This window comes from Miscanthus floridulus, unplaced genomic scaffold (genome assembly GCF_019320115.1).
Source record: "Miscanthus floridulus cultivar M001 unplaced genomic scaffold, ASM1932011v1 fs_879_1_2, whole genome shotgun sequence".
Lineage (NCBI taxonomy): Eukaryota > Viridiplantae > Streptophyta > Magnoliopsida > Poales > Poaceae > Miscanthus > Miscanthus floridulus.
The window spans coordinates 15,328-38,228 of NW_027097396.1; the positions used below are offsets into that span (position 1 = coordinate 15,328).

The 22,901-nt window shown below is 49.2% G+C and overlaps 2 protein-coding genes across 8 annotated transcripts; both read left to right on the top strand.

Moving 5' to 3' along the window:
• The first annotated feature begins 3,337 nt into the window (after nucleotides 1–3,337).
• On the top strand, nucleotides 3,338–5,305 carry LOC136533423 (uncharacterized). Of its 4 annotated transcripts, none has more exons than XM_066525974.1 (5): nucleotides 3,338–3,707; nucleotides 4,264–4,393; nucleotides 4,619–4,711; nucleotides 4,818–4,837; nucleotides 4,961–5,305. In XM_066525974.1, exons 1-5 carry the CDS (start codon nucleotides 3,422–3,424, stop codon nucleotides 5,011–5,013), a joined length of 582 nt encoding a protein of 193 aa, XP_066382071.1. In that variant the 5' UTR covers nucleotides 3,338–3,421; the 3' UTR covers nucleotides 5,014–5,305. The 4 variants fall into 4 exon arrangements, 2 of the variants coding, with proteins under 2 accessions (XP_066382071.1, XP_066382072.1); XM_066525975.1 differs by having other exon boundaries at nucleotides 4,634–4,711; XR_010778475.1 differs by lacking the exon at nucleotides 4,818–4,837 and having other exon boundaries at nucleotides 3,338–4,393; nucleotides 4,634–4,711.
• Nucleotides 5,306–15,183: 9,878 nt separating this feature from the next.
• LOC136533424 (uncharacterized) lies at nucleotides 15,184–17,151 on the top strand. Of its 4 annotated transcripts, none has more exons than XM_066525977.1 (5): nucleotides 15,184–15,553; nucleotides 16,110–16,239; nucleotides 16,465–16,557; nucleotides 16,664–16,683; nucleotides 16,807–17,151. In XM_066525977.1, the coding sequence occupies exons 1-5, from the start codon at nucleotides 15,268–15,270 to the stop codon at nucleotides 16,857–16,859; spliced, it is 582 nt and encodes a 193-aa protein (XP_066382074.1). In that variant the 5' UTR covers nucleotides 15,184–15,267; the 3' UTR covers nucleotides 16,860–17,151. The 4 variants fall into 4 exon arrangements, 2 of the variants coding, with proteins under 2 accessions (XP_066382074.1, XP_066382075.1); XM_066525978.1 differs by having other exon boundaries at nucleotides 16,480–16,557; XR_010778477.1 differs by lacking the exon at nucleotides 16,664–16,683 and having other exon boundaries at nucleotides 15,184–16,239; nucleotides 16,480–16,557.
• Nucleotides 17,152–22,901: the final 5,750 nt, after the last annotated feature.

Sequence of the window (22,901 nt, forward strand, 5' to 3'; positions counted from 1 at the left end):
TTTCAAAGCAGTTTCAAACTTTGGCCCAAAAATAAAAGTTGCTCAAAAATTTATTCTCTACAACTTTGCTTTTAAGACCAAAGTTAAATTCCAAATAGATTTTGAATTACAAAATTAAAAATCAATATTAATTCAAAACCCTAATTTTGAAGAATTGTTTTTAAAAGCAAAATTTGGCCAAAATTTAAATATAAACTTTGCTCCAAACTGTATCCTAAATATTTATAAGCTATCTTAGTGATCAAACCAAGAAATCATATCACCCAAACATGAGCATAGCATTTCAAATAGTTTAAACATGATGAATTTCAATTTAATTTCAGCACCACATGAAATGACACTTCCTTTCTTTAGAATGGAATGCATAGATGCTGCTTATGCATAATGAAATGATGATTATGCTCATGAGATGGAATGTTAATGCATGCTTAACACCGAGGTGTTACAACGGGCTTCACTTCAGATGCGCCGGTAGCAATATCAACGATCTCCAGTCGATGGACCAAGTTGTATGGATCCCCATACAATGGCTCAGATATGTAGATTTTGTTCTTCTTGTACTTAGATACACTTGTTCCACTGAAGCTTTTATTGGAATGTTTAGACACGAACAGTGTCTGATCACCGATGTCCCTCACCCTAGACCACTCCGACGTACGGTCATGGAGGTTGCACTTGTAGATTGCGCTGCTGTAGGTGAAGCTTTGTGTCTCGTGGAACGTGCTCACCATGACACCCACAATGTGCAGCTCATCGTTTGATTCCAGGTAGCTACAGTGGTAGAGCCCTGCAGGTGGCGACAGCGATGACAGCAGCGTCGTGGTTGAAGTAGCGTCGGCTTCGTTGCTGCTGCAGACGGAGATTTCTCCAGTGCAGTCGATCGCCAAGAACTTAGCTTGGTAGTGGACGATGGACTCCATGGAGAACTCCAGTTTTGTGTCGAGCTGCGTTCATGCGCTGTCAACTCCAACCCGACAGAATGCGACTTCCGTGGAGTACCCAAGCATGGCCATGGCCACGCACTCGCGGCCGGCGGCATCAGGCGGCGCCGAGAGCACGATCTCACGGAAGAACATGTCCCTCATATCTTCTAGCTTGATGGCTCTGCCTGCGGCATCCGTGTCCCCATAGCCGTTGGTGGGATAGAGGACCCACCGGCTGTGGACCCTAGACACGCGTTCCGATGAGGACGTCGTCGCGACGTGTTCGCCTACTGGCGGGAGCTCAATGCGGGGGGCATGGGACCGACGAATGGATTCAGCAGCGTCACGGGCGTCGCCTCATCCATGAGCACCAGCCACCCACACGAGGAGCCGCACGCCACCTTGCCGCGCACGTCGGGCAGCGTCTTGGACAAGACCTTCTCCGAAATGCAGTAGAAGCCGACGCGGTCCGAGTCGGGGTCGAACGGGAGTAGCAGGAGCGGCCCGAAGGTCGCCAACGGGACGGCAAGCGGATCGGAAGGACGCCGCATTATGGACTCGAGGAGATCCTCTAGCAGGCCGGATCTCCATTCAGGGAGAGGTAGGGATATTCTCTTGGGATTGGGAGGCTGAGCCATGTAAGACAGATGACATCAACTATGGTTCACGCAAGAAACAACAAGTGATGGCGATAGAACACGTGAGCGTAAAACCAAATGAAAGGAGGAAAAACAGTCCCTTTTGTAAATGCAAAGAGGTAAAGTAATTAAATGTAGGCAGATTTGATAAGGTTTTCAAAAATGCAAAGATGTTCCTTTTATCTTAATTCTCTTTCCTTTGTTAATTCTCTTTCCTTTTACTCGTTGCCATGTATGCTGGTGCATGCAAACATACCATGTATATATGGATAGCACAATAATTTTCTACTTCCTATTTTGCCGTGATTCCTTTATCACATGATAGGCAATATTCAATCAAGGAGATATCGTGGGATCGCAGACGTAGGTAGACGAACGAACCAAAATAAATGTCGCATAAAAAAATATTCATACTTTATTTTTTTTTAGTTGTAGGAGATGAGACGGTAAAGCTGCTTGTCCAGCAGCAAAATTTGACGTACTGGCAATTCCTTTTTACTTACCGGACCGAGTTTCGTGGAGCATCTGCTTATCGATCGGAAAAGGAGTGCAAGTGTGTGACCGGCAGCAGTACATACAGCGACGACGATTCAGCCGTGGATGGCGATCTACCGAATATACGGCGGTGGAGTAGTGCAGGTCTCTCCAGGCCTGCTGCACGTCAGTTTGTTCCTACACCTTTTTTCCTCTAGATAGCTTCCCGATTCTTGTGAGACGAGAAGATGCCCGCCCGGTATGACGACATCTGTGTCTGGACGTGCGCGCACGCACGGGGGCAGGGGAATCCGTCCGGGACGCAAAAAGGCCAAAGCGAAACGGCATCTTCCTCCCCGGCTCGAATGGCCGCCACGGCCTCCGCGCTGGCCGCTGGCGCCTGGCGCCGCGGCCTTCTTGTTGACCCGCGCGGGAGGTGGAGGTGGACACGCCGCGCCTTCGTGTCCGCTCCTCCGACCCGATCCCATCCCGCATTAGTACACGGCACGCCGGCGCGGGACAAACGTGCCGCTAATGAACCGTCGCACTCCGCCACCGGCCACCACCACGCCGGCCGGTGCACTCAGGTCGCCTCCCTCGGGCCCCACGGCCCCACCCCGCCTGGCCGCGTACGTGTCAGCCCCTTGCGGCGCCCGGGATTCTGGTGGCTGCCTGGCGCGAAGCCAGTGGAGTGGAATGGACCGAGCGCGCACCGCCCGGCACCGGCAGCCCGGGCCCAATTCCTAACTGGGCACTTCGCAGTCCCCACACGGCACGCCGCCTGGGTCCACTTTCCCTTCTTGCGTCCGTACCGCCTCACCACACTCCCTGGCCCAGGCGCGGGGCCATTCCACTCGGTACAGCAGCGGTCTACACGCGTGCGCTTCAGATTTGGGCCAGTATAGAACTCCCGCTCGTGGGCCAGTACGCGGCCCAATTTAGGGAAAAAATATATCAATCTAAATGGCAATGCACCAAAATACCTATTAAATCCGTTTTAAATTATAGTTCGTTTGACTTTTTTTACTGCAGGTTTGATCACTCGTCTTATTCAAAAATTTGTGCTAAACATCACTTCTTTTGTCATGGTTTGCTTTATTAACAAAAGTTCTTCAAGAAATGACTTAAATTTGACTATATTTATATAATTTTTTTAATAAGACGAGCGATTAAACTTAGGATAAAAAAAATAAAAGGAATTATAATTTGAATCGGAGCGAGTAGGTAGCACCCACCGGCTCTATACTAATACTAACATCCTTATGCCGTATGCCTTCGCTGCTCTCCGGATGCTTGCGTCCGATTTCATCCTTATACTGTCACCGCTTGTTACTCCGAACTGGACGCGTGCCTACTGCCTCCTCCCGAACCGACCTCAGTGTCCCTATGTGGACTCCTTTCTTCCACAGCAATTGGGCCTTTTTTTCTCCTTTTCTATTCCAGTTGGCCGTTCATCACGGCTCCGCACTCGGTGCCGTCGTTCCCCCAGACGGTGCGGCCTTTTGCCTCGCACGCGCCGTCGCCGCCGCGGTGCGGGTCTCCGTCGTCTCCACAGCCGCTGCGTTCCCTGCCTCCGCCGTCTCCGCTGCGGCTGCGGACAGCGCTTCCGTTCTATCCGGCGCCTGCTCCTTGCGCTCGGTCGCTCGGCTCCGTCTCGACACCGGCATCCACGGTCTCTTCTCCGATTATCCTCTGCTATCTTACTACTCTGCTCTTTTCCTCTTGCGTTCCCGTCAACTCCCCATGTTTCGATTCTCCTCTGTCCCGGCTCCTTTCCATTGGGTGATGTGCTTCATTTATTTTTCACGTTTGCCTCGTTCGTTTGCTTGGGTTCCGTTCCTGTCACTTAAACTTTCCAGGCCCGGGTAAAGTGGGTCCAGGTGCTTCACTCGTTTCAGGCCCAGATACACCGATTAATTGTGTGCAACTGCCGTTCGTTTCAGCCAGAAATGATTACAGGGTTCCATTCCTGATTAGCTGCCCTTTACCGCCATTGCTAGTGTAGATTGTGGCTGTTTTTCTCAACGCGTTCCTTATAGCTAGTCGTCGTGAAAAAGAAAATTACAATACATATCAGGTCACTGTGATTGTAGGCATTTCTGATTTCCTTGCGCTACCAACTTCAGTAATTCATGCCTTTTAGCCTGATGGCCGTGATTACTTATTATTTGCTCAACAGATATATTTACTTTGCATAATATGAACAATATGTATTTGTGCCTGCTCAGCCCCGCAGATACAACAAGAGCATTGCCTACGAATAGCTAAACAGGGCAAAACCTCAGCCCAGCAGGCATTGCATACCCATGCTTCACCTACAATGTCACCTACTACCATAGTACCATTACACCTAAAAAGGTAACATTTCCAAGCTATTTCGTTACTTTACTAGCATATACTGAGGTAGTTCCTTATTTCCTAAACAATCATCAGTTCATCTATTCAGCATATATATTTTTCCGTCAGCCCAGCAGCGCAAACACTTGCATCATCTCACAGATGCCAATATTAGTATCTTTGTCCTCCCTTATAACTGTCACCGTTTTCTTAATAGTACTCCATGATGCTATGTACAAATGACAGTTGCTGTCTTCACAGGATGCAAACATATACAAGCTGGAACCACGTACTTTCTAAAAGGAAATCCAAACCATATGAAATAATTGATACATCCAGGTAATACAGTGTCATTGCTGTAACCATTGTCCCTAAAACATCTCTGTCTTCAAACACTGTCAATCATTACATATTACTTATACAATGATTGTTGTGGAGATAACAGGCTACACACTGCAGTACCAGGTGCACACTACAGATTACCCTTTCCCATGAAAAAGAGTAGCTCACCTTAAGCAATTTACCTTTTCTATCGAACACATTCTCCTTCAGTTTGACTACAGAGTCGCCTTTTATTTGTGCATGTAGTTCACCAACTAAATGAAGGCCATCTCATGCATTCATATCCTAAAGGCAGTTGATGTTATTCGTTTTTGGTAGTGGAAGCTCTTATAACAACATCCGGCTTCATGACAGCAAGGTTCAGTAGGCAAATCGCCATGTTGCTCCATCCCAGGACGTCCAGAGACACTAAATAAATAAGTTGAACTATAGATTCAGAATTTTGTTCCTTTCAAGTCTCGCTACATGGCCTCTGTTCGTCTGAGCATTGAAAATACTCCTATACTCTTTCATGTGTAAATTAACTAACTATAAACCATGCTCTCTTGGAATTCTCTGAACCCATCATTAAATGACTGTATACCCGAGGAACATCCTGTGGCAGTTTCCGTTTATTCTATGACGGTAAAGCTAATGGGGTAATGGCCCACATTGGCATGGGTGCGTAGAGCAGTTGCGCACGCGGCGAAGCGCGTGTATCGTGCAAGTTTAATCTGATCAGACACAAGAACAACCCAGGCGCCACTGACGGGTGTTGATGATCCATCAAATGGTTCTGCTCTAGAAACATGTATCCATGTGATACCTCACCAATTATCATTCCACAACAAAAATAATAGAAATCAAATCAAAGAACTGAAAGGCAATGGCCCTGTTCGGCTGGCTGGAAAACGACTGATGCTGATTTGTTGTGAGAGAAAAATACTATTATTTCGTTAAAACGGTACGGCTGATAAGTTCAAGCGAACAGAGCCAATATGTGTTTTGGTAATAATCATAGGATGAGACCATTTTCAGAAAAAAGGAACATACTCCCTCCGCATTGTGACTTCTAAAATTTATACTAAAATATAGTGCATTCTATGCAATGACTATGCTTATGGGGTGTTTGGTTCGAGCTACTAAACGGTTTAGTCACTTTTAGTAACTCCAGAGTTACTAGAGATGACTAAAGCTCTTTTAGTAGCTTTTAGTCATAGTGTTTGGTTAAAAAGTTACTAAAGTGACAAAAAGCTACTAAATTTAGTAGCTACTAGGTGAACCAAATAGGCCCTTAGATTTGACAAAGTTTATTAAAAAGAAAACCATAATTTGAGGAGAAACTCCTTAATTAGATATAATGCATGGGTATATGCGTCATTTGAGTGTTCCCTTAAGTTGTCTTCAAACTTTAAAATACACTGTATTACAAGGCACTGGGAGTACATAGATCATGAAAAGTGATCTTAAAAATGTAAAATATGTGCCTAAAGGGTAAATTTAAGCAAATATGCTCTAAAAGTTAAATGACGACTACACTCCAAATTTCCCTAAAATAAAGGAGTTAGTTGGTTCCTACCTCATCATAAAGCTATTCTTAGAATTTTATAAGTACAAACCCATAATTATGGATGGTAAACAAAATCCAAGCAACACATAATAGTAAGTGAAACATCCTCAATTTTTCCGCGAAGGGAAAATTCCACAGAATGAATTATAATATAATGAAACCAAGAACTGATTCCATCATATTATCATATTTCAGTCGATGTCACAGTCATACATCGTAAGATTACAAGAATACAAGATATTACATCTCTGGGAAACACACCTATTACAGAGTTAATCTAGCGGAAGACTATCGAGTGAAGGCTCCTCCTTCACGGGCATCATCAGAGTTGGCGTAGTGCAGCATAGATTCCATCTCCGAACCAAACTTGAGCGTAGGCACGAGACCTCCTAATCCTTCTAAAGTCAGCATCTCTGAGAAACAGGAAATCTGCACACCGCCAGATGTGTGCAGGCCATGGTCAGCACCGATGAGCTTTAGTGGAAAAAGATAAACAAGGGATCTGGTGATCCTAATATTTGGCTGTGGTTTGCATTCTTAGCGCATGAGAAGTAAATAACGTTAGTAATATAATAATAATATCCAACTTTTAACACATTCACCACCACACCATCCATATCCATCCACCAACCATCCATCCCAAACCATCTCCACGCCACCACACCATATCTCATCTCACACACTCAGGTCGACAGGCCAACTCCCTCTCGGCCATGTCTCAACGGCCCGCAGCCCCTAAGGCTCACGACCGGAAAATGCCCCAACCCTGGAGGGAGGATAGAAGGACTCATCTCCTATCTAGTTTGAGCGATACCGAGGAAAGGTCCATAGCCGACAAGTCGGCATATGTATCGATCGATCAACCACACACTCTGTAGAGGTTTCACATACCCACAAGATAGCCATCCTCGATGGTGCCCCGTCTAGGCAGATTCCGGCCGCTTGCTATCCTAGAACGATGCCACCCTACCTCTCAGCCCTGGAACATCCCAAGTCTAGTCTGGGATGGCTGATACTGTGAGTCGTAGACAGAGCCGGGGCCCTTCGGATGTCAAGTGCCAAGTCCACAAGGCCTCCTGAAGTCTTGGAAGGGTGTGGGGGAAAACCGCGCGCCCCGTACCTCCTTGCACACGTTCACCTAGCAATAGTGGCATCGCTCTACTAAGTAGTCCGACCGTCCCGCACCATATAGGGCGAGTGGGATGTAAAGGATTCCCGGTGAGTCTGAGTACTAGTAAGTCCTTAGGGATTGACCAAGCCAGAATGTCTTCATCAGGGTTTCCATTTTACGTGCCACCACAGCATCTCTACCTCGGGCTTCACCTCTCCGAGGTTCACGCCCAAGGACACCTCCAATTACCATTTACCCGCCACAGGTATTCCATATCCAAGTGCCCAGGTAGCACCACATAGCAAGACTTGCCCTAGGCTTGTCATTATTCCAGCTCGGTCGACACAAGCCTCACTCTCCACGCACCCAAGGCACACACGCAGCACGCTCATACACCACTGAGTCCGGCTTCCCAAACTAAACCATTCCCAGAGGTTCACCACCAACATCACATCCCCGATATAATGCGAAGTGGAGTTAATAATAAGTATAGTGGTGTAATATGCAAGCAAGCAGGCAAGTCAGCATGTATAAGTGAGCGAATGCGCAAAGTAGGGTGATGTGGTAGAGTGGGTTGCATCAGGGTGATAATGGCTCAGGTAGTAGCATGCATCAATATACTAGCAAATGATTAAATATAAAGCGCTAGCAGTTCTAGATATTATGCAATGTCTAATAGGTTTCTCTAAAAGAGGGTGCTGCCATGACACCTACGATGTCGAGGTAGTAGTGGTACAAGTCTTCATTAGTTGATGTAGTCGATCAGCAAGGTCTCCTCTTTGCAGGGTCTTGTCGTCGATCACTTCCTCTTTCTCCATCGAGTCCCGATCCAACATTGTCCTTGAGAAAATTACCTCCAAAACTCACTCAAGGCAAGAAAACAAACAATATTCTAAAAAGGCGACAAGACCCAGAAGGAACACAAAGAGGAAATGACTTGGCCGTCTTGGCTGATGTCCGATCCATGGGCCAAAGAAACACGAGTGGTGGTATGCTGAGCACAAGCTTAAGTCATGGCCAAGCCAGTATGGCTTTACGATAAACGGTTTAAGTCCGAGCTTATCCAGCGCAAACACCATGGCTCACGATCTTTCGACCCGGTGTCATTGAATTGATGGGGATTGGAAGTCGGGCCCAAGAAAGAACGACAGGGTTTGGCTCTTATAGCCTTATCCCTCAAGTCACCATTGGATACAAGAAGTAGACAAGAATGAATAACACTATTGTGACTTGGCTCCAATGTATTTCGGCTCATCCGCTATGGTAGAATGCGGTAGCGCAAAGAGACTGGACAGCTACGGGTCCTCTCGATCCACACGACATAATAACGTCGGGAGCCGAGAAGAGAGTCGCTCAACACGGCAAAAGATGTGGGGGTTAGCTAGGCACATCCATGTCATGTTCTCAGACACATCTTTGGGAAAGATGGTTTTAGACGGCCGATCGGGTCGACACGCACGGGTCCGAGGTACGACATAGACCATTGCTTTGCTAACTAAAAAGAGATAGTCCGGTCTTTGATCCAATCGCCATGGATCAAGCAGGACCAAACAGAGCGGGCTAATAGGGCAATAACATCAGAGAACGGAGGTCTACTCCTTCCAGCACACATGCCATGACAGAAGATAGGGCATTGGAAGGGGCGACTCACTAAAGAGTACAAGTGCGCAAACCACTCGTAGGGTACCCGACTTAGGTGCACTGGCACTAAGACATCTCTCTAATTCATAGCGGTGCGGTTGTCACCACGGGAATCAAGGAAATGCGATGGTCATACAAGGTACAAGCATACGGGGGTTTGAGCACGAAGAGGCAAGTAAAAGTAAAAGAGTGGCGTAGCTCCATGGTCATGGCGAGGCGAACTCGTGGCCACAAGCTATACCAATGAGTTGGCACCCATCGTTCCACGATTGTTATCTCTAGGTCATCTCCCACAGGACTTGGTCATGGAGGGCTCAAGGCATGCGGGTGATATCCGCATTGATGTTAGTATCGACATCGAATTCATCACGACCATGTTCTAGGGCCGAAGACAGGAGCTAACACTCGTGGTACTATGAAGTCAACTAAAAAGTGACAGGTCGAGTTACACTCGGCATCACGGTCATGGCGAGACAGATCCCGCAATCATAACATCCAGACAAGGTATGATCCCTCAGCCGGCTCGAAGGCTCGGCACACAGGCAACAACACCAACAACCAGCGATAAGAACCAAACATGACCGAAAGACGTAGCAACTCGACATGACTACGGAGTAGCACATTCCATAGCTGGGTGATGGATAGATCTTGTAAGACAGTCATGGATAGATAGGTCGTAAGAATAGGGCTCGACAAGGTAGATATGCGTATACGGAAAGATGCGAGATGGGGCTTTCCATGGTCTCGATAAGACATACGACTAGGGTTCATGGTCCAGAGGTTATGGCTCGTAGTAGGCGGGGTCATGGTGGTCTCGGCAAGCGAGGCCATGTGGTCTCGGCAAGCGAGGCCATGTGGTCTCGGCCAGCGAGGCCCTGTGGTCTCGGCCAGCAAGGCCATGTGGTCTCGGCAATGGTGGTCTTGGCAACGGTGGTCTCAGCAACGGTGGTCTCAGCAATGGTGGTCTCGACAACGGTGGTCTCGGCAACAGTGGTCTCAGCAACGGTGGTCTCGGCAACGGTGGTCTCGGTCAGCAAGACATCGAAAAGACTCCACTTGTCATCGGTATGATGCTAGGGATCATACGGTTTCTCAACGGCTCGCCCTCGTTTAACGAGGCTGTCGGAATGTTGGGAACGGACCCAATATAACGACGGCACGGTGCTAGGTCATACGGTGTATACCAGGGCTTTGTCCGTGAGTTGTGCAATGTGACTACCTCAATAGGCCTTTAGTGCGGGTCTCGGTAGATCTCGATGGCATGTTCTCGTGACTCGGGGTAGCCGAAACAGTGGTGAACACATGGACACAGGGTTCCATGAAACCGTTAGGGCAACCAAAGAAAGGAAACCTGCAGTCCATGATGCGGCGATCAATGCCACGTGGTCCAATTACGACTTCAGGGCTCACGATGAGGTCACGGTAACTCTTCGCCGCGGCATGGCTAAGAGCATCGAATCAGTGGCTTGGTCATAGATCATGGCCGAGGGGTGCTTGGAACCATATGGTGGCATTCCAGGGCATCGTACATGTCTTGCGCGAACGGTGTGAGCGCAAGCAAGGAGTGGGCTCTTCAATTTTGAGGGGTCAAAAGTACTTAAGGGTTGGTCCACATCGTAGGGCTCGATTTTAGAAAAATGTGGGAACTGGTTTCACATTTTTCTGAGGTCGTAAGAATTTTCTATGAATTTCCAAAGGTTAACTCCTTTTCTTGAAAAAGAAAAAGGAAGGTTACTCCAGGGCTTGACACATGGCAGCACAGGATTGGTCCAGCTATAACAGTGGCTGACAGGTGGGGTTCCGTTGACGTCATCATGATGTTAGCACGATGTCATCAGTCCGATAGGTGGGACTAGGGCTCTTGGGCCACTGACAGGTGGGACCCGCGTGATGTCATCATGACGTTAGCATGACATCACCTGCTGACAAGTGGGTCCAGCGGTGTGGCACCATGGCGGTGCGCCGTGGTCGACCGGTGAGTCGGTGTCAATGGCTCGACGGCCAGCAAACAGAAATGGCAACAAGGGAACGCATAAAGGCGGAGCTTTGGGGCTGGCTGTGATCATGTGCCACATTGCAACATCGTAGGTGAGGTCACCGGGCTGGTGTGGCTATGTCCGGTACTGGCACGTCGGAGCGAAGACTACAGCGGCACGTGCAGTGGCGCCGGGTCGTGTGCCGCATGCCAGTCAGTGCCATGGCCGTGAGGATGGCGAGGCAAGCACTCGTGTGCATGACGTAGACGTCATGTTCCTGAGTAGCCGAGAACAGGCACTATTCCAGTGGCTGTGCGTGCAAGTGCAGGTGCCACGGGCAGTGCGGCACGAAGGCCGGATAGACAGGCATCAAGGCAACGAATCAAAGGCGAAGCTTTGGGGGTCTAGTGCTTACCGATGGGCTTAGCATCGGGCGTCCGCGCGGTGCAGTTTGGGACGCGATCGTGTCAACGTCGTGGCCGCGGTGATGGTGTCGCGCACGACGTTCTTCGAGGCCTCGGGTGTCGTCGTGAGGTGAAGCTTGGTGGCATGGACAGTCCTGAGATGGCAGTGCTATGGAGGCCACCTACGGTGGAGGTTCGGGTCACGGTACTGGAGGGATGTAGAGAGCGTCGGTGCAGGGGCTCGGCGCGGCACAGATGGTGGCCAGGGCAAGGCAGGGCGCTCGGGTCGTCATGGTCACAGGCCTGGAGTAGGGGCACGTCATGGTGCTCGGTGTAGGGGTGTCACAGACGTCGAGGGCGTCGACGGGACGAGGCTAGTTCAAAGCAGGGCGAGCAGCCGTGGAGGTCGTAGGGTGGTCGTGGCCGGTTAGCGGCCTCCATCGGCGTGGCAGCGAGTGACCGGGTGGAGCTTGACGCGGCGCGGCGCGTCCCAGCACGAAGAGGCTATGGCTTTCCTACGGTGAACCAGACATGGCGTGAAGGTCGATCTTCAGGCGAGGGCGACGATAGGGAACGGAAAAACAGGAGCTTTGGCAAGGATGTTGCTCATCGGTGTTTCATCGCTCGGCAGGGAGGCGGCTTCGGCTACAGGTTGGTGGTTAGGGACGGTCGCCGTGTAGACGTCGTGGTGGTCGTGACGAAGGACGACGGTGGCTTGGGTGTGGTGAAGTCTTGCGGTCGTCGGTGGCGAGGCCTGGTGCAGGTCGCCATGCACGTCGGGGTGGTCTCATGGTTGAGGCGCGGCTCGAGGAAGACGGACGCCGTGGGGATGCCGGCAGCGCGGTCGCGGAGGCGGTGCTGCAGGGGCACCGTGGAGGTGCCGTAGCCGGCATCGCCTTGGCCTCCGAGCGCCATGGCTATGGCTCTCTTGGAAACGGGAAGGAGGCAGAGGAGTGGAGAGGCTTGTGGTGGCTGGGGAAGGGAGAGGGTGTCGGCTACTTCGCACTTTATAGCGGCGTCGACTAGGGTTACAGGCACTGTGGACGGCGATCCTCGGCTTCCGTGCAGAGAAGGGGTACGCGACGTGCGTCGAGGAGCGGAGCAGGCGAGGTGCGGGCGTGTGCTTTGCCACCCGAGCGGTGGCGGCGCCTGGGAGCATCTGCTCGCGTCTAGGGTTGGCAAGGGGCGCCAGCTGCTGGCTAGGCTAGGCCAAGGCACTAGTGGGCCGCGCGGCTAGCGAGCTGGGCCTGCGGGGTGCGAGACAGGCCGGCGGGGCAAGGAGAGGGGGGCTCGGTTGGGCTGCTGCTGCTGCCCGCGTGGGCCGAGGTGAGGTGGAGGTGAGCGGGCCGTGCAGTGGATAAAGAGGGAGGGGATGGCCTGGTTGGGCTGGTGCTTCGTCTTGGGCCGAAAGGCTTTTCTATTTCATTCTCCTATTTCCTGTCCTTTTCTATTCCTTTATTTCTATCCTACTCTATGCCATGGGTTGACAACTCACGTGCATTGATTTACAAGGAAGGTCAATTGACTTTATGAATTAGATAAGGGATTCGAATGAGGTTTGCGGCATCCGTGTCCCCATAGCCGTTGGTGGGATAGAGGACCCACCGGCTGTGGACCCTAGACACGCGTTCCGATGAGGACGTCGTCGCGACGTGTTCGCCTACTGGCGGGAGCTCAATGCGGGGGGCATGGGACCGACGAATGGATTCAGCAGCGTCACGGGCGTCGCCTCATCCATGAGCACCAGCCACCCACACGAGGAGCCGCACGCCACCTTGCCGCGCACGTCGGGCAGCGTCTTGGACAAGACCTTCTCCGAAATGCAGTAGAAGCCGACGCGGTCCGAGTCGGGGTCGAACGGGAGTAGCAGGAGCGGCCCGAAGGTCGCCAACGGGACGGCAAGCGGATCGGAAGGACGCCGCATTATGGACTCGAGGAGATCCTCTAGCAGGCCGGATCTCCATTCAGGGAGAGGTAGGGATATTCTCTTGGGATTGGGAGGCTGAGCCATGTAAGACAGATGACATCAACTATGGTTCACGCAAGAAACAACAAGTGATGGCGATAGAACACGTGAGCGTAAAACCAAATGAAAGGAGGAAAAACAGTCCCTTTTGTAAATGCAAAGAGGTAAAGTAATTAAATGTAGGCAGATTTGATAAGGTTTTCAAAAATGCAAAGATGTTCCTTTTATCTTAATTCTCTTTCCTTTGTTAATTCTCTTTCCTTTTACTCGTTGCCATGTATGCTGGTGCATGCAAACATACCATGTATATATGGATAGCACAATAATTTTCTACTTCCTATTTTGCCGTGATTCCTTTATCACATGATAGGCAATATTCAATCAAGGAGATATCGTGGGATCGCAGACGTAGGTAGACGAACGAACCAAAATAAATGTCGCATAAAAAAATATTCATACTTTATTTTTTTTTAGTTGTAGGAGATGAGACGGTAAAGCTGCTTGTCCAGCAGCAAAATTTGACGTACTGGCAATTCCTTTTTACTTACCGGACCGAGTTTCGTGGAGCATCTGCTTATCGATCGGAAAAGGAGTGCAAGTGTGTGACCGGCAGCAGTACATACAGCGACGACGATTCAGCCGTGGATGGCGATCTACCGAATATACGGCGGTGGAGTAGTGCAGGTCTCTCCAGGCCTGCTGCACGTCAGTTTGTTCCTACACCTTTTTTCCTCTAGATAGCTTCCCGATTCTTGTGAGACGAGAAGATGCCCGCCCGGTATGACGACATCTGTGTCTGGACGTGCGCGCACGCACGGGGGCAGGGGAATCCGTCCGGGACGCAAAAAAGGCCAAAGCGAAACGGCATCTTCCTCCCCGGCTCGAATGGCCGCCACGGCCTCCGCGCTGGCCGCTGGCGCCTGGCGCCGCGGCCTTCTTGTTGACCCGCGCGGGAGGTGGAGGTGGACACGCCGCGCCTTCGTGTCCGCTCCTCCGACCCGATCCCATCCCGCATTAGTACACGGCACGCCGGCGCGGGACAAACGTGCCGCTAATGAACCGTCGCACTCCGCCACCGGCCACCACCACGCCGGCCGGTGCACTCAGGTCGCCTCCCTCGGGCCCCACGGCCCCACCCCGCCTGGCCGCGTACGTGTCAGCCCCTTGCGGCGCCCGGGATTCTGGTGGCTGCCTGGCGCGAAGCCAGTGGAGTGGAATGGACCGAGCGCGCACCGCCCGGCACCGGCAGCCCGGGCCCAATTCCTAACTGGGCACTTCGCAGTCCCCACACGGCACGCCGCCTGGGTCCACTTTCCCTTCTTGCGTCCGTACCGCCTCACCACACTCCCTGGCCCAGGCGCGGGGCCATTCCACTCGGTACAGCAGCGGTCTACACGCGTGCGCTTCAGATTTGGGCCAGTATAGAACTCCCGCTCGTGGGCCAGTACGCGGCCCAATTTAGGGAAAAAATATATCAATCTAAATGGCAATGCACCAAAATACCTATTAAATCCGTTTTAAATTATAGTTCGTTTGACTTTTTTTACTGCAGGTTTGATCACTCGTCTTATTCAAAAATTTGTGCTAAACATCACTTCTTTTGTCATGGTTTGCTTTATTAACAAAAGTTCTTCAAGAAATGACTTAAATTTGACTATATTTATATAATTTTTTTAATAAGACGAGCGATTAAACTTAGGATAAAAAAAATAAAAGGAATTATAATTTGAATCGGAGCGAGTAGGTAGCACCCACCGGCTCTATACTAATACTAACATCCTTATGCCGTATGCCTTCGCTGCTCTCCGGATGCTTGCGTCCGATTTCATCCTTATACTGTCACCGCTTGTTACTCCGAACTGGACGCGTGCCTACTGCCTCCTCCCGAACCGACCTCAGTGTCCCTATGTGGACTCCTTTCTTCCACAGCAATTGGGCCTTTTTTTCTCCTTTTCTATTCCAGTTGGCCGTTCATCACGGCTCCGCACTCGGTGCCGTCGTTCCCCCAGACGGTGCGGCCTTTTGCCTCGCACGCGCCGTCGCCGCCGCGGTGCGGGTCTCCGTCGTCTCCACAGCCGCTGCGTTCCCTGCCTCCGCCGTCTCCGCTGCGGCTGCGGACAGCGCTTCCGTTCTATCCGGCGCCTGCTCCTTGCGCTCGGTCGCTCGGCTCCGTCTCGACACCGGCATCCACGGTCTCTTCTCCGATTATCCTCTGCTATCTTACTACTCTGCTCTTTTCCTCTTGCGTTCCCGTCAACTCCCCATGTTTCGATTCTCCTCTGTCCCGGCTCCTTTCCATTGGGTGATGTGCTTCATTTATTTTTCACGTTTGCCTCGTTCGTTTGCTTGGGTTCCGTTCCTGTCACTTAAACTTTCCAGGCCCGGGTAAAGTGGGTCCAGGTGCTTCACTCGTTTCAGGCCCAGATACACCGATTAATTGTGTGCAACTGCCGTTCGTTTCAGCCAGAAATGATTACAGGGTTCCATTCCTGATTAGCTGCCCTTTACCGCCATTGCTAGTGTAGATTGTGGCTGTTTTTCTCAACGCGTTCCTTATAGCTAGTCGTCGTGAAAAAGAAAATTACAATACATATCAGGTCACTGTGATTGTAGGCATTTCTGATTTCCTTGCGCTACCAACTTCAGTAATTCATGCCTTTTAGCCTGATGGCCGTGATTACTTATTATTTGCTCAACAGATATATTTACTTTGCATAATATGAACAATATGTATTTGTGCCTGCTCAGCCCCGCAGATACAACAAGAGCATTGCCTACGAATAGCTAAACAGGGCAAAACCTCAGCCCAGCAGGCATTGCATACCCATGCTTCACCTACAATGTCACCTACTACCATAGTACCATTACACCTAAAAAGGTAACATTTCCAAGCTATTTCGTTACTTTACTAGCATATACTGAGGTAGTTCCTTATTTCCTAAACAATCATCAGTTCATCTATTCAGCATATATATTTTTCCGTCAGCCCAGCAGCGCAAACACTTGCATCATCTCACAGATGCCAATATTAGTATCTTTGTCCTCCCTTATAACTGTCACCGTTTTCTTAATAGTACTCCATGATGCTATGTACAAATGACAGTTGCTGTCTTCACAGGATGCAAACATATACAAGCTGGAACCACGTACTTTCTAAAAGGAAATCCAAACCATATGAAATAATTGATACATCCAGGTAATACAGTGTCATTGCTGTAACCATTGTCCCTAAAACATCTCTGTCTTCAAACACTGTCAATCATTACATATTACTTATACAATGATTGTTGTGGAGATAACAGGCTACACACTGCAGTACCAGGTGCACACTACAGATTACCCTTTCCCATGAAAAAGAGTAGCTCACCTTAAGCAATTTACCTTTTCTATCGAACACATTCTCCTTCAGTTTGACTACAGAGTCGCCTTTTATTTGTGCATGTAGTTCACCAACTAAATGAAGGCCATCTCATGCATTCATATCCTAAAGGCAGTTGATGTTATTCGTTTTTGGTAGTGGAAGCTCTTATAACAACATCCGGCTTCATGACAGCAAGGTTCAGTAGGCAAATCGCCATGTTGCTCCATCCCAGGACGTCCAGAGACACTAAATAAATAAGTTGAACTATAGATTCAGAATTTTGTTCCTTTCAAGTCTCGCTACATGGCCTCTGTTCGTCTGAGCATTGAAAATACTCCTATACTCTTTCATGTGTAAATTAACTAACTATAAACCATGCTCTCTTGGAATTCTCTGAACCCATCATTAAATGACTGTATACCCGAGGAACATCCTGTGGCAGTTTCCGTTTATTCTATGACGGTAAAGCTAATGGGGTAATGGCCCACATTGGCATGGGTGCGTAGAGCAGTTGCGCACGCGGCGAAGCGCGTGTATCGTGCAAGTTTAATCTGATCAGACACAAGAACAACCCAGGCGCCACTGACGGGTGTTGATGATCCATCAAATGGTTCTGCTCTAGAAACATGTATCCATGTGATACCTCACCAATTATCATTCCACAACAAAAATAATAGAAATCAAATCAAAGAACTGAAAGGCAATGGCCCTGTTCGGCTGGCTGGAAAACGACTGATGCTGATTTGTTGTGAGAGAAAAATACTATTATTTCGTTAAAACGGTACGGCTGATAAGTTCAAGCGAACAGAGCCAATATGTGTTTTGGTAATAATCATAGGATGAGACCATTTTCAGAAAAAAGGAACATACTCCCTCCGCATTGTGACTTCTAAAATTTATACTAAAATATAGTGCATTCTATGCAATGACTATGCTTATGGGGTGTTTGGTTCGAGCTACTAAACGGTTTAGTCACTTTTAGTAACTCCAGAGTTACTAGAGATGACTAAAGCTCTTTTAGTAGCTTTTAGTCATAGTGTTTGGTTAAAAAGTTACTAAAGTGACAAAAAGCTACTAAATTTAGTAGCTACTAGGTGAACCAAATAGGCCCTTAGATTTGACAAAGTTTATTAAAAAGAAAACCATAATTTGAGGAGAAACTCCTTAATTAGATATAATGCATGGGTATATGCGTCATTTGAGTGTTCCCTTAAGTTGTCTTCAAACTTTAAAATACACTGTATTACAAGGCACTGGGAGTACATAGATCATGAAAAGTGATCTTAAAAATGTAAAATATGTGCCTAAAGGGTAAATTTAAGCAAATATGCTCTAAAAGTTAAATGACGACTACACTCCAAATTTCCCTAAAATAAAGGAGTTAGTTGGTTCCTACCTCATCATAAAGCTATTCTTAGAATTTTATAAGTACAAACCCATAATTATGGATGGTAAACAAAATCCAAGCAACACATAATAGTAAGTGAAACATCCTCAATTTTTCCGCGAAGGGAAAATTCCACAGAATGAATTATAATATAATGAAACCAAGAACTGATTCCATCATATTATCATATTTCAGTCGATGTCACAGTCATACATCGTAAGATTACAAGAATACAAGATATTACATCTCTGGGAAACACACCTATTACAGAGTTAATCTAGCGGAAGACTATCGAGTGAAGGCTCCTCCTTCACGGGCATCATCAGAGTTGGCGTAGTGCAGCATAGATTCCATCTCCGAACCAAACTTGAGCGTAGGCACGAGACCTCCTAATCCTTCTAAAGTCAGCATCTCTGAGAAACAGGAAATCTGCACACCGCCAGATGTGTGCAGGCCATGGTCAGCACCGATGAGCTTTAGTGGAAAAAGATAAACAAGGGATCTGGTGATCCTAATATTTGGCTGTGGTTTGCATTCTTAGCGCATGAGAAGTAAATAACGTTAGTAATATAATAATAATATCCAACTTTTAACACATTCACCACCACACCATCCATATCCATCCACCAACCATCCATCCCAAACCATCTCCACGCCACCACACCATATCTCATCTCACACACTCAGGTCGACAGGCCAACTCCCTCTCGGCCATGTCTCAACGGCCCGCAGCCCCTAAGGCTCACGACCGGAAAATGCCCCAACCCTGGAGGGAGGATAGAAGGACTCATCTCCTATCTAGTTTGAGCGATACCGAGGAAAGGTCCATAGCCGACAAGTCGGCATATGTATCGATCGATCAACCACACACTCTGTAGAGGTTTCACATACCCACAAGATAGCCATCCTCGATGGTGCCCCGTCTAGGCAGATTCCGGCCGCTTGCTATCCTAGAACGATGCCACCCTACCTCTCAGCCCTGGAACATCCCAAGTCTAGTCTGGGATGGCTGATACTGTGAGTCGTAGACAGAGCCGGGGCCCTTCGGATGTCAAGTGCCAAGTCCACAAGGCCTCCTGAAGTCTTGGAAGGGTGTGGGGGAAAACCGCGCGCCCCGTACCTCCTTGCACACGTTCACCTAGCAATAGTGGCATCGCTCTACTAAGTAGTCCGACCGTCCCGCACCATATAGGGCGAGTGGGATGTAAAGGATTCCCGGTGAGTCTGAGTACTAGTAAGTCCTTAGGGATTGACCAAGCCAGAATGTCTTCATCAGGGTTTCCATTTTACGTGCCACCACAGCATCTCTACCTCGGGCTTCACCTCTCCGAGGTTCACGCCCAAGGACACCTCCAATTACCATTTACCCGCCACAGGTATTCCATATCCAAGTGCCCAGGTAGCACCACATAGCAAGACTTGCCCTAGGCTTGTCATTATTCCAGCTCGGTCGACACAAGCCTCACTCTCCACGCACCCAAGGCACACACGCAGCACGCTCATACACCACTGAGTCCGGCTTCCCAAACTAAACCATTCCCAGAGGTTCACCACCAACATCACATCCCCGATATAATGCGAAGTGGAGTTAATAATAAGTATAGTGGTGTAATATGCAAGCAAGCAGGCAAGTCAGCATGTATAAGTGAGCGAATGCGCAAAGTAGGGTGATGTGGTAGAGTGGGTTGCATCAGGGTGATAATGGCTCAGGTAGTAGCATGCATCAATATACTAGCAAATGATTAAATATAAAGCGCTAGCAGTTCTAGATATTATGCAATGTCTAATAGGTTTCTCTAAAAGAGGGTGCTGCCATGACACCTACGATGTCGAGGTAGTAGTGGTACAAGTCTTCATTAGTTGATGTAGTCGATCAGCAAGGTCTCCTCTTTGCAGGGTCTTGTCGTCGATCACTTCCTCTTTCTCCATCGAGTCCCGATCCAACATTGTCCTTGAGAAAATTACCTCCAAAACTCACTCAAGGCAAGAAAACAAACAATATTCTAAAAAGGCGACAAGACCCAGAAGGAACACAAAGAGGAAATGACTTGGCCGTCTTGGCTGATGTCCGATCCATGGGCCAAAGAAACACGAGTGGTGGTATGCTGAGCACAAGCTTAAGTCATGGCCAAGCCAGTATGGCTTTACGATAAACGGTTTAAGTCCGAGCTTATCCAGCGCAAACACCATGGCTCACGATCTTTCGACCCGGTGTCATTGAATTGATGGGGATTGGAAGTCGGGCCCAAGAAAGAACGACAGGGTTTGGCTCTTATAGCCTTATCCCTCAAGTCACCATTGGATACAAGAAGTAGACAAGAATGAATAACACTATTGTGACTTGGCTCCAATGTATTTCGGCTCATCCGCTATGGTAGAATGCGGTAGCGCAAAGAGACTGGACAGCTACGGGTCCTCTCGATCCACACGACATAATAACGTCGGGAGCCGAGAAGAGAGTCGCTCAACACGGCAAAAGATGTGGGGGTTAGCTAGGCACATCCATGTCATGTTCTCAGACACATCTTTGGGAAAGATGGTTTTAGACGGCCGATCGGGTCGACACGCACGGGTCCGAGGTACGACATAGACCATTGCTTTGCTAACTAAAAAGAGATAGTCCGGTCTTTGATCCAATCGCCATGGATCAAGCAGGACCAAACAGAGCGGGCTAATAGGGCAATAACATCAGAGAACGGAGGTCTACTCCTTCCAGCACACATGCCATGACAGAAGATAGGGCATTGGAAGGGGCGACTCACTAAAGAGTACAAGTGCGCAAACCACTCGTAGGGTACCCGACTTAGGTGCACTGGCACTAAGACATCTCTCTAATTCATAGCGGTGCGGTTGTCACCACGGGAATCAAGGAAATGCGATGGTCATACAAGGTACAAGCATACGGGGGTTTGAGCACGAAGAGGCAAGTAAAAGTAAAAGAGTGGCGTAGCTCCATGGTCATGGCGAGGCGAACTCGTGGCCACAAGCTATACCAATGAGTTGGCACCCATCGTTCCACGATTGTTATCTCTAGGTCATCTCCCACAGGACTTGGTCATGGAGGGCTCAAGGCATGCGGGTGATATCCGCATTGATGTTAGTATCGACATCGAATTCATCACGACCATGTTCTAGGGCCGAAGACAGGAGCTAACACTCGTGGTACTATGAAGTCAACTAAAAAGTGACAGGTCGAGTTACACTCGGCATCACGGTCATGGCGAGACAGATCCCGCAATCATAACATCCAGACAAGGTATGATCCCTCAGCCGGCTCGAAGGCTCGGCACACAGGCAACAACACCAACAACCAGCGATAAGAACCAAACATGACCGAAAGACGTAGCAACTCGACATGACTACGGAGTAGCACATTCCATAGCTGGGTGATGGATAGATCTTGTAAGACAGTCATGGATAGATAGGTCGTAAGAATAGGGCTCGACAAGGTAGATATGCGTATACGGAAAGATGCGAGATGGGGCTTTCCATGGTCTCGATAAGACATACGACTAGGGTTCATGGTCCAGAGGTTATGGCTCGTAGTAGGCGGGGTCATGGTGGTCTCGGCAAGCGAGGCCATGTGGTCTCGGCAAGCGAGGCCATGTGGTCTCGGCCAGCGAGGCCCTGTGGTCTCGGCCAGCAAGGCCATGTGGTCTCGGCAATGGTGGTCTTGGCAACGGTGGTCTCAGCAACGGTGGTCTCAGCAATGGTGGTCTCGACAACGGTGGTCTCGGCAACAGTGGTCTCAGCAACGGTGGTCTCGGCAACGGTGGTCTCGGTCAGCAAGACATCGAAAAGACTCCACTTGTCATCGGTATGATGCTAGGGATCATACGGTTTCTCAACGGCTCGCCCTCGTTTAACGAGGCTGTCGGAATGTTGGGAACGGACCCAATATAACGACGGCACGGTGCTAGGTCATACGGTGTATACCAGGGCTTTGTCCGTGAGTTGTGCAATGTGACTACCTCAATAGGCCTTTAGTGCGGGTCTCGGTAGATCTCGATGGCATGTTCTCGTGACTCGGGGTAGCCGAAACAGTGGTGAACACATGGACACAGGGTTCCATGAAACCGTTAGGGCAACCAAAGAAAGGAAACCTGCAGTCCATGATGCGGCGATCAATGCCACGTGGTCCAATTACGACTTCAGGGCTCACGATGAGGTCACGGTAACTCTTCGCCGCGGCATGGCTAAGAGCATCGAATCAGTGGCTTGGTCATAGATCATGGCCGAGGGGTGCTTGGAACCATATGGTGGCATTCCAGGGCATCGTACATGTCTTGCGCGAACGGTGTGAGCGCAAGCAAGGAGTGGGCTCTTCAATTTTGAGGGGTCAAAAGTACTTAAGGGTTGGTCCACATCGTAGGGCTCGATTTTAGAAAAATGTGGGAACTGGTTTCACATTTTTCTGAGGTCGTAAGAATTTTCTATGAATTTCCAAAGGTTAACTCCTTTTCTTGAAAAAGAAAAAGGAAGGTTACTCCAGGGCTTGACACATGGCAGCACAGGATTGGTCCAGCTATAACAGTGGCTGACAGGTGGGGTTCCGTTGACGTCATCATGATGTTAGCACGATGTCATCAGTCCGATAGGTGGGACTAGGGCTCTTGGGCCACTGACAGGTGGGACCCGCGTGATGTCATCATGACGTTAGCATGACATCACCTGCTGACAAGTGGGTCCAGCGGTGTGGCACCATGGCGGTGCGCCGTGGTCGACCGGTGAGTCGGTGTCAATGGCTCGACGGCCAGCAAACAGAAATGGCAACAAGGGAACGCATAAAGGC

Coding starts and splice junctions, on each gene's coding strand:
- LOC136533423 (XM_066525974.1), top strand. CDS start 3,422: ATGTGGACTCCTTTCTTCCACAGCAATTGGGCCTTTTTTTCTCCTTTT. Junction 4,394..4,618: donor GTACCATTACACCTAAAAAG/GTAACATTTCCA, acceptor TACAAATGACAG/TTGCTGTCTTCACAGGATGC. Junction 4,712..4,817: donor GAAATAATTGATACATCCAG/GTAATACAGTGT, acceptor TGGAGATAACAG/GCTACACACTGCAGTACCAG.
- LOC136533424 (XM_066525977.1), top strand. CDS start 15,268: ATGTGGACTCCTTTCTTCCACAGCAATTGGGCCTTTTTTTCTCCTTTT. Junction 15,554..16,109: donor TCTCGACACCGGCATCCACG/GTCTCTTCTCCG, acceptor GTGCCTGCTCAG/CCCCGCAGATACAACAAGAG. Junction 16,558..16,663: donor GAAATAATTGATACATCCAG/GTAATACAGTGT, acceptor TGGAGATAACAG/GCTACACACTGCAGTACCAG.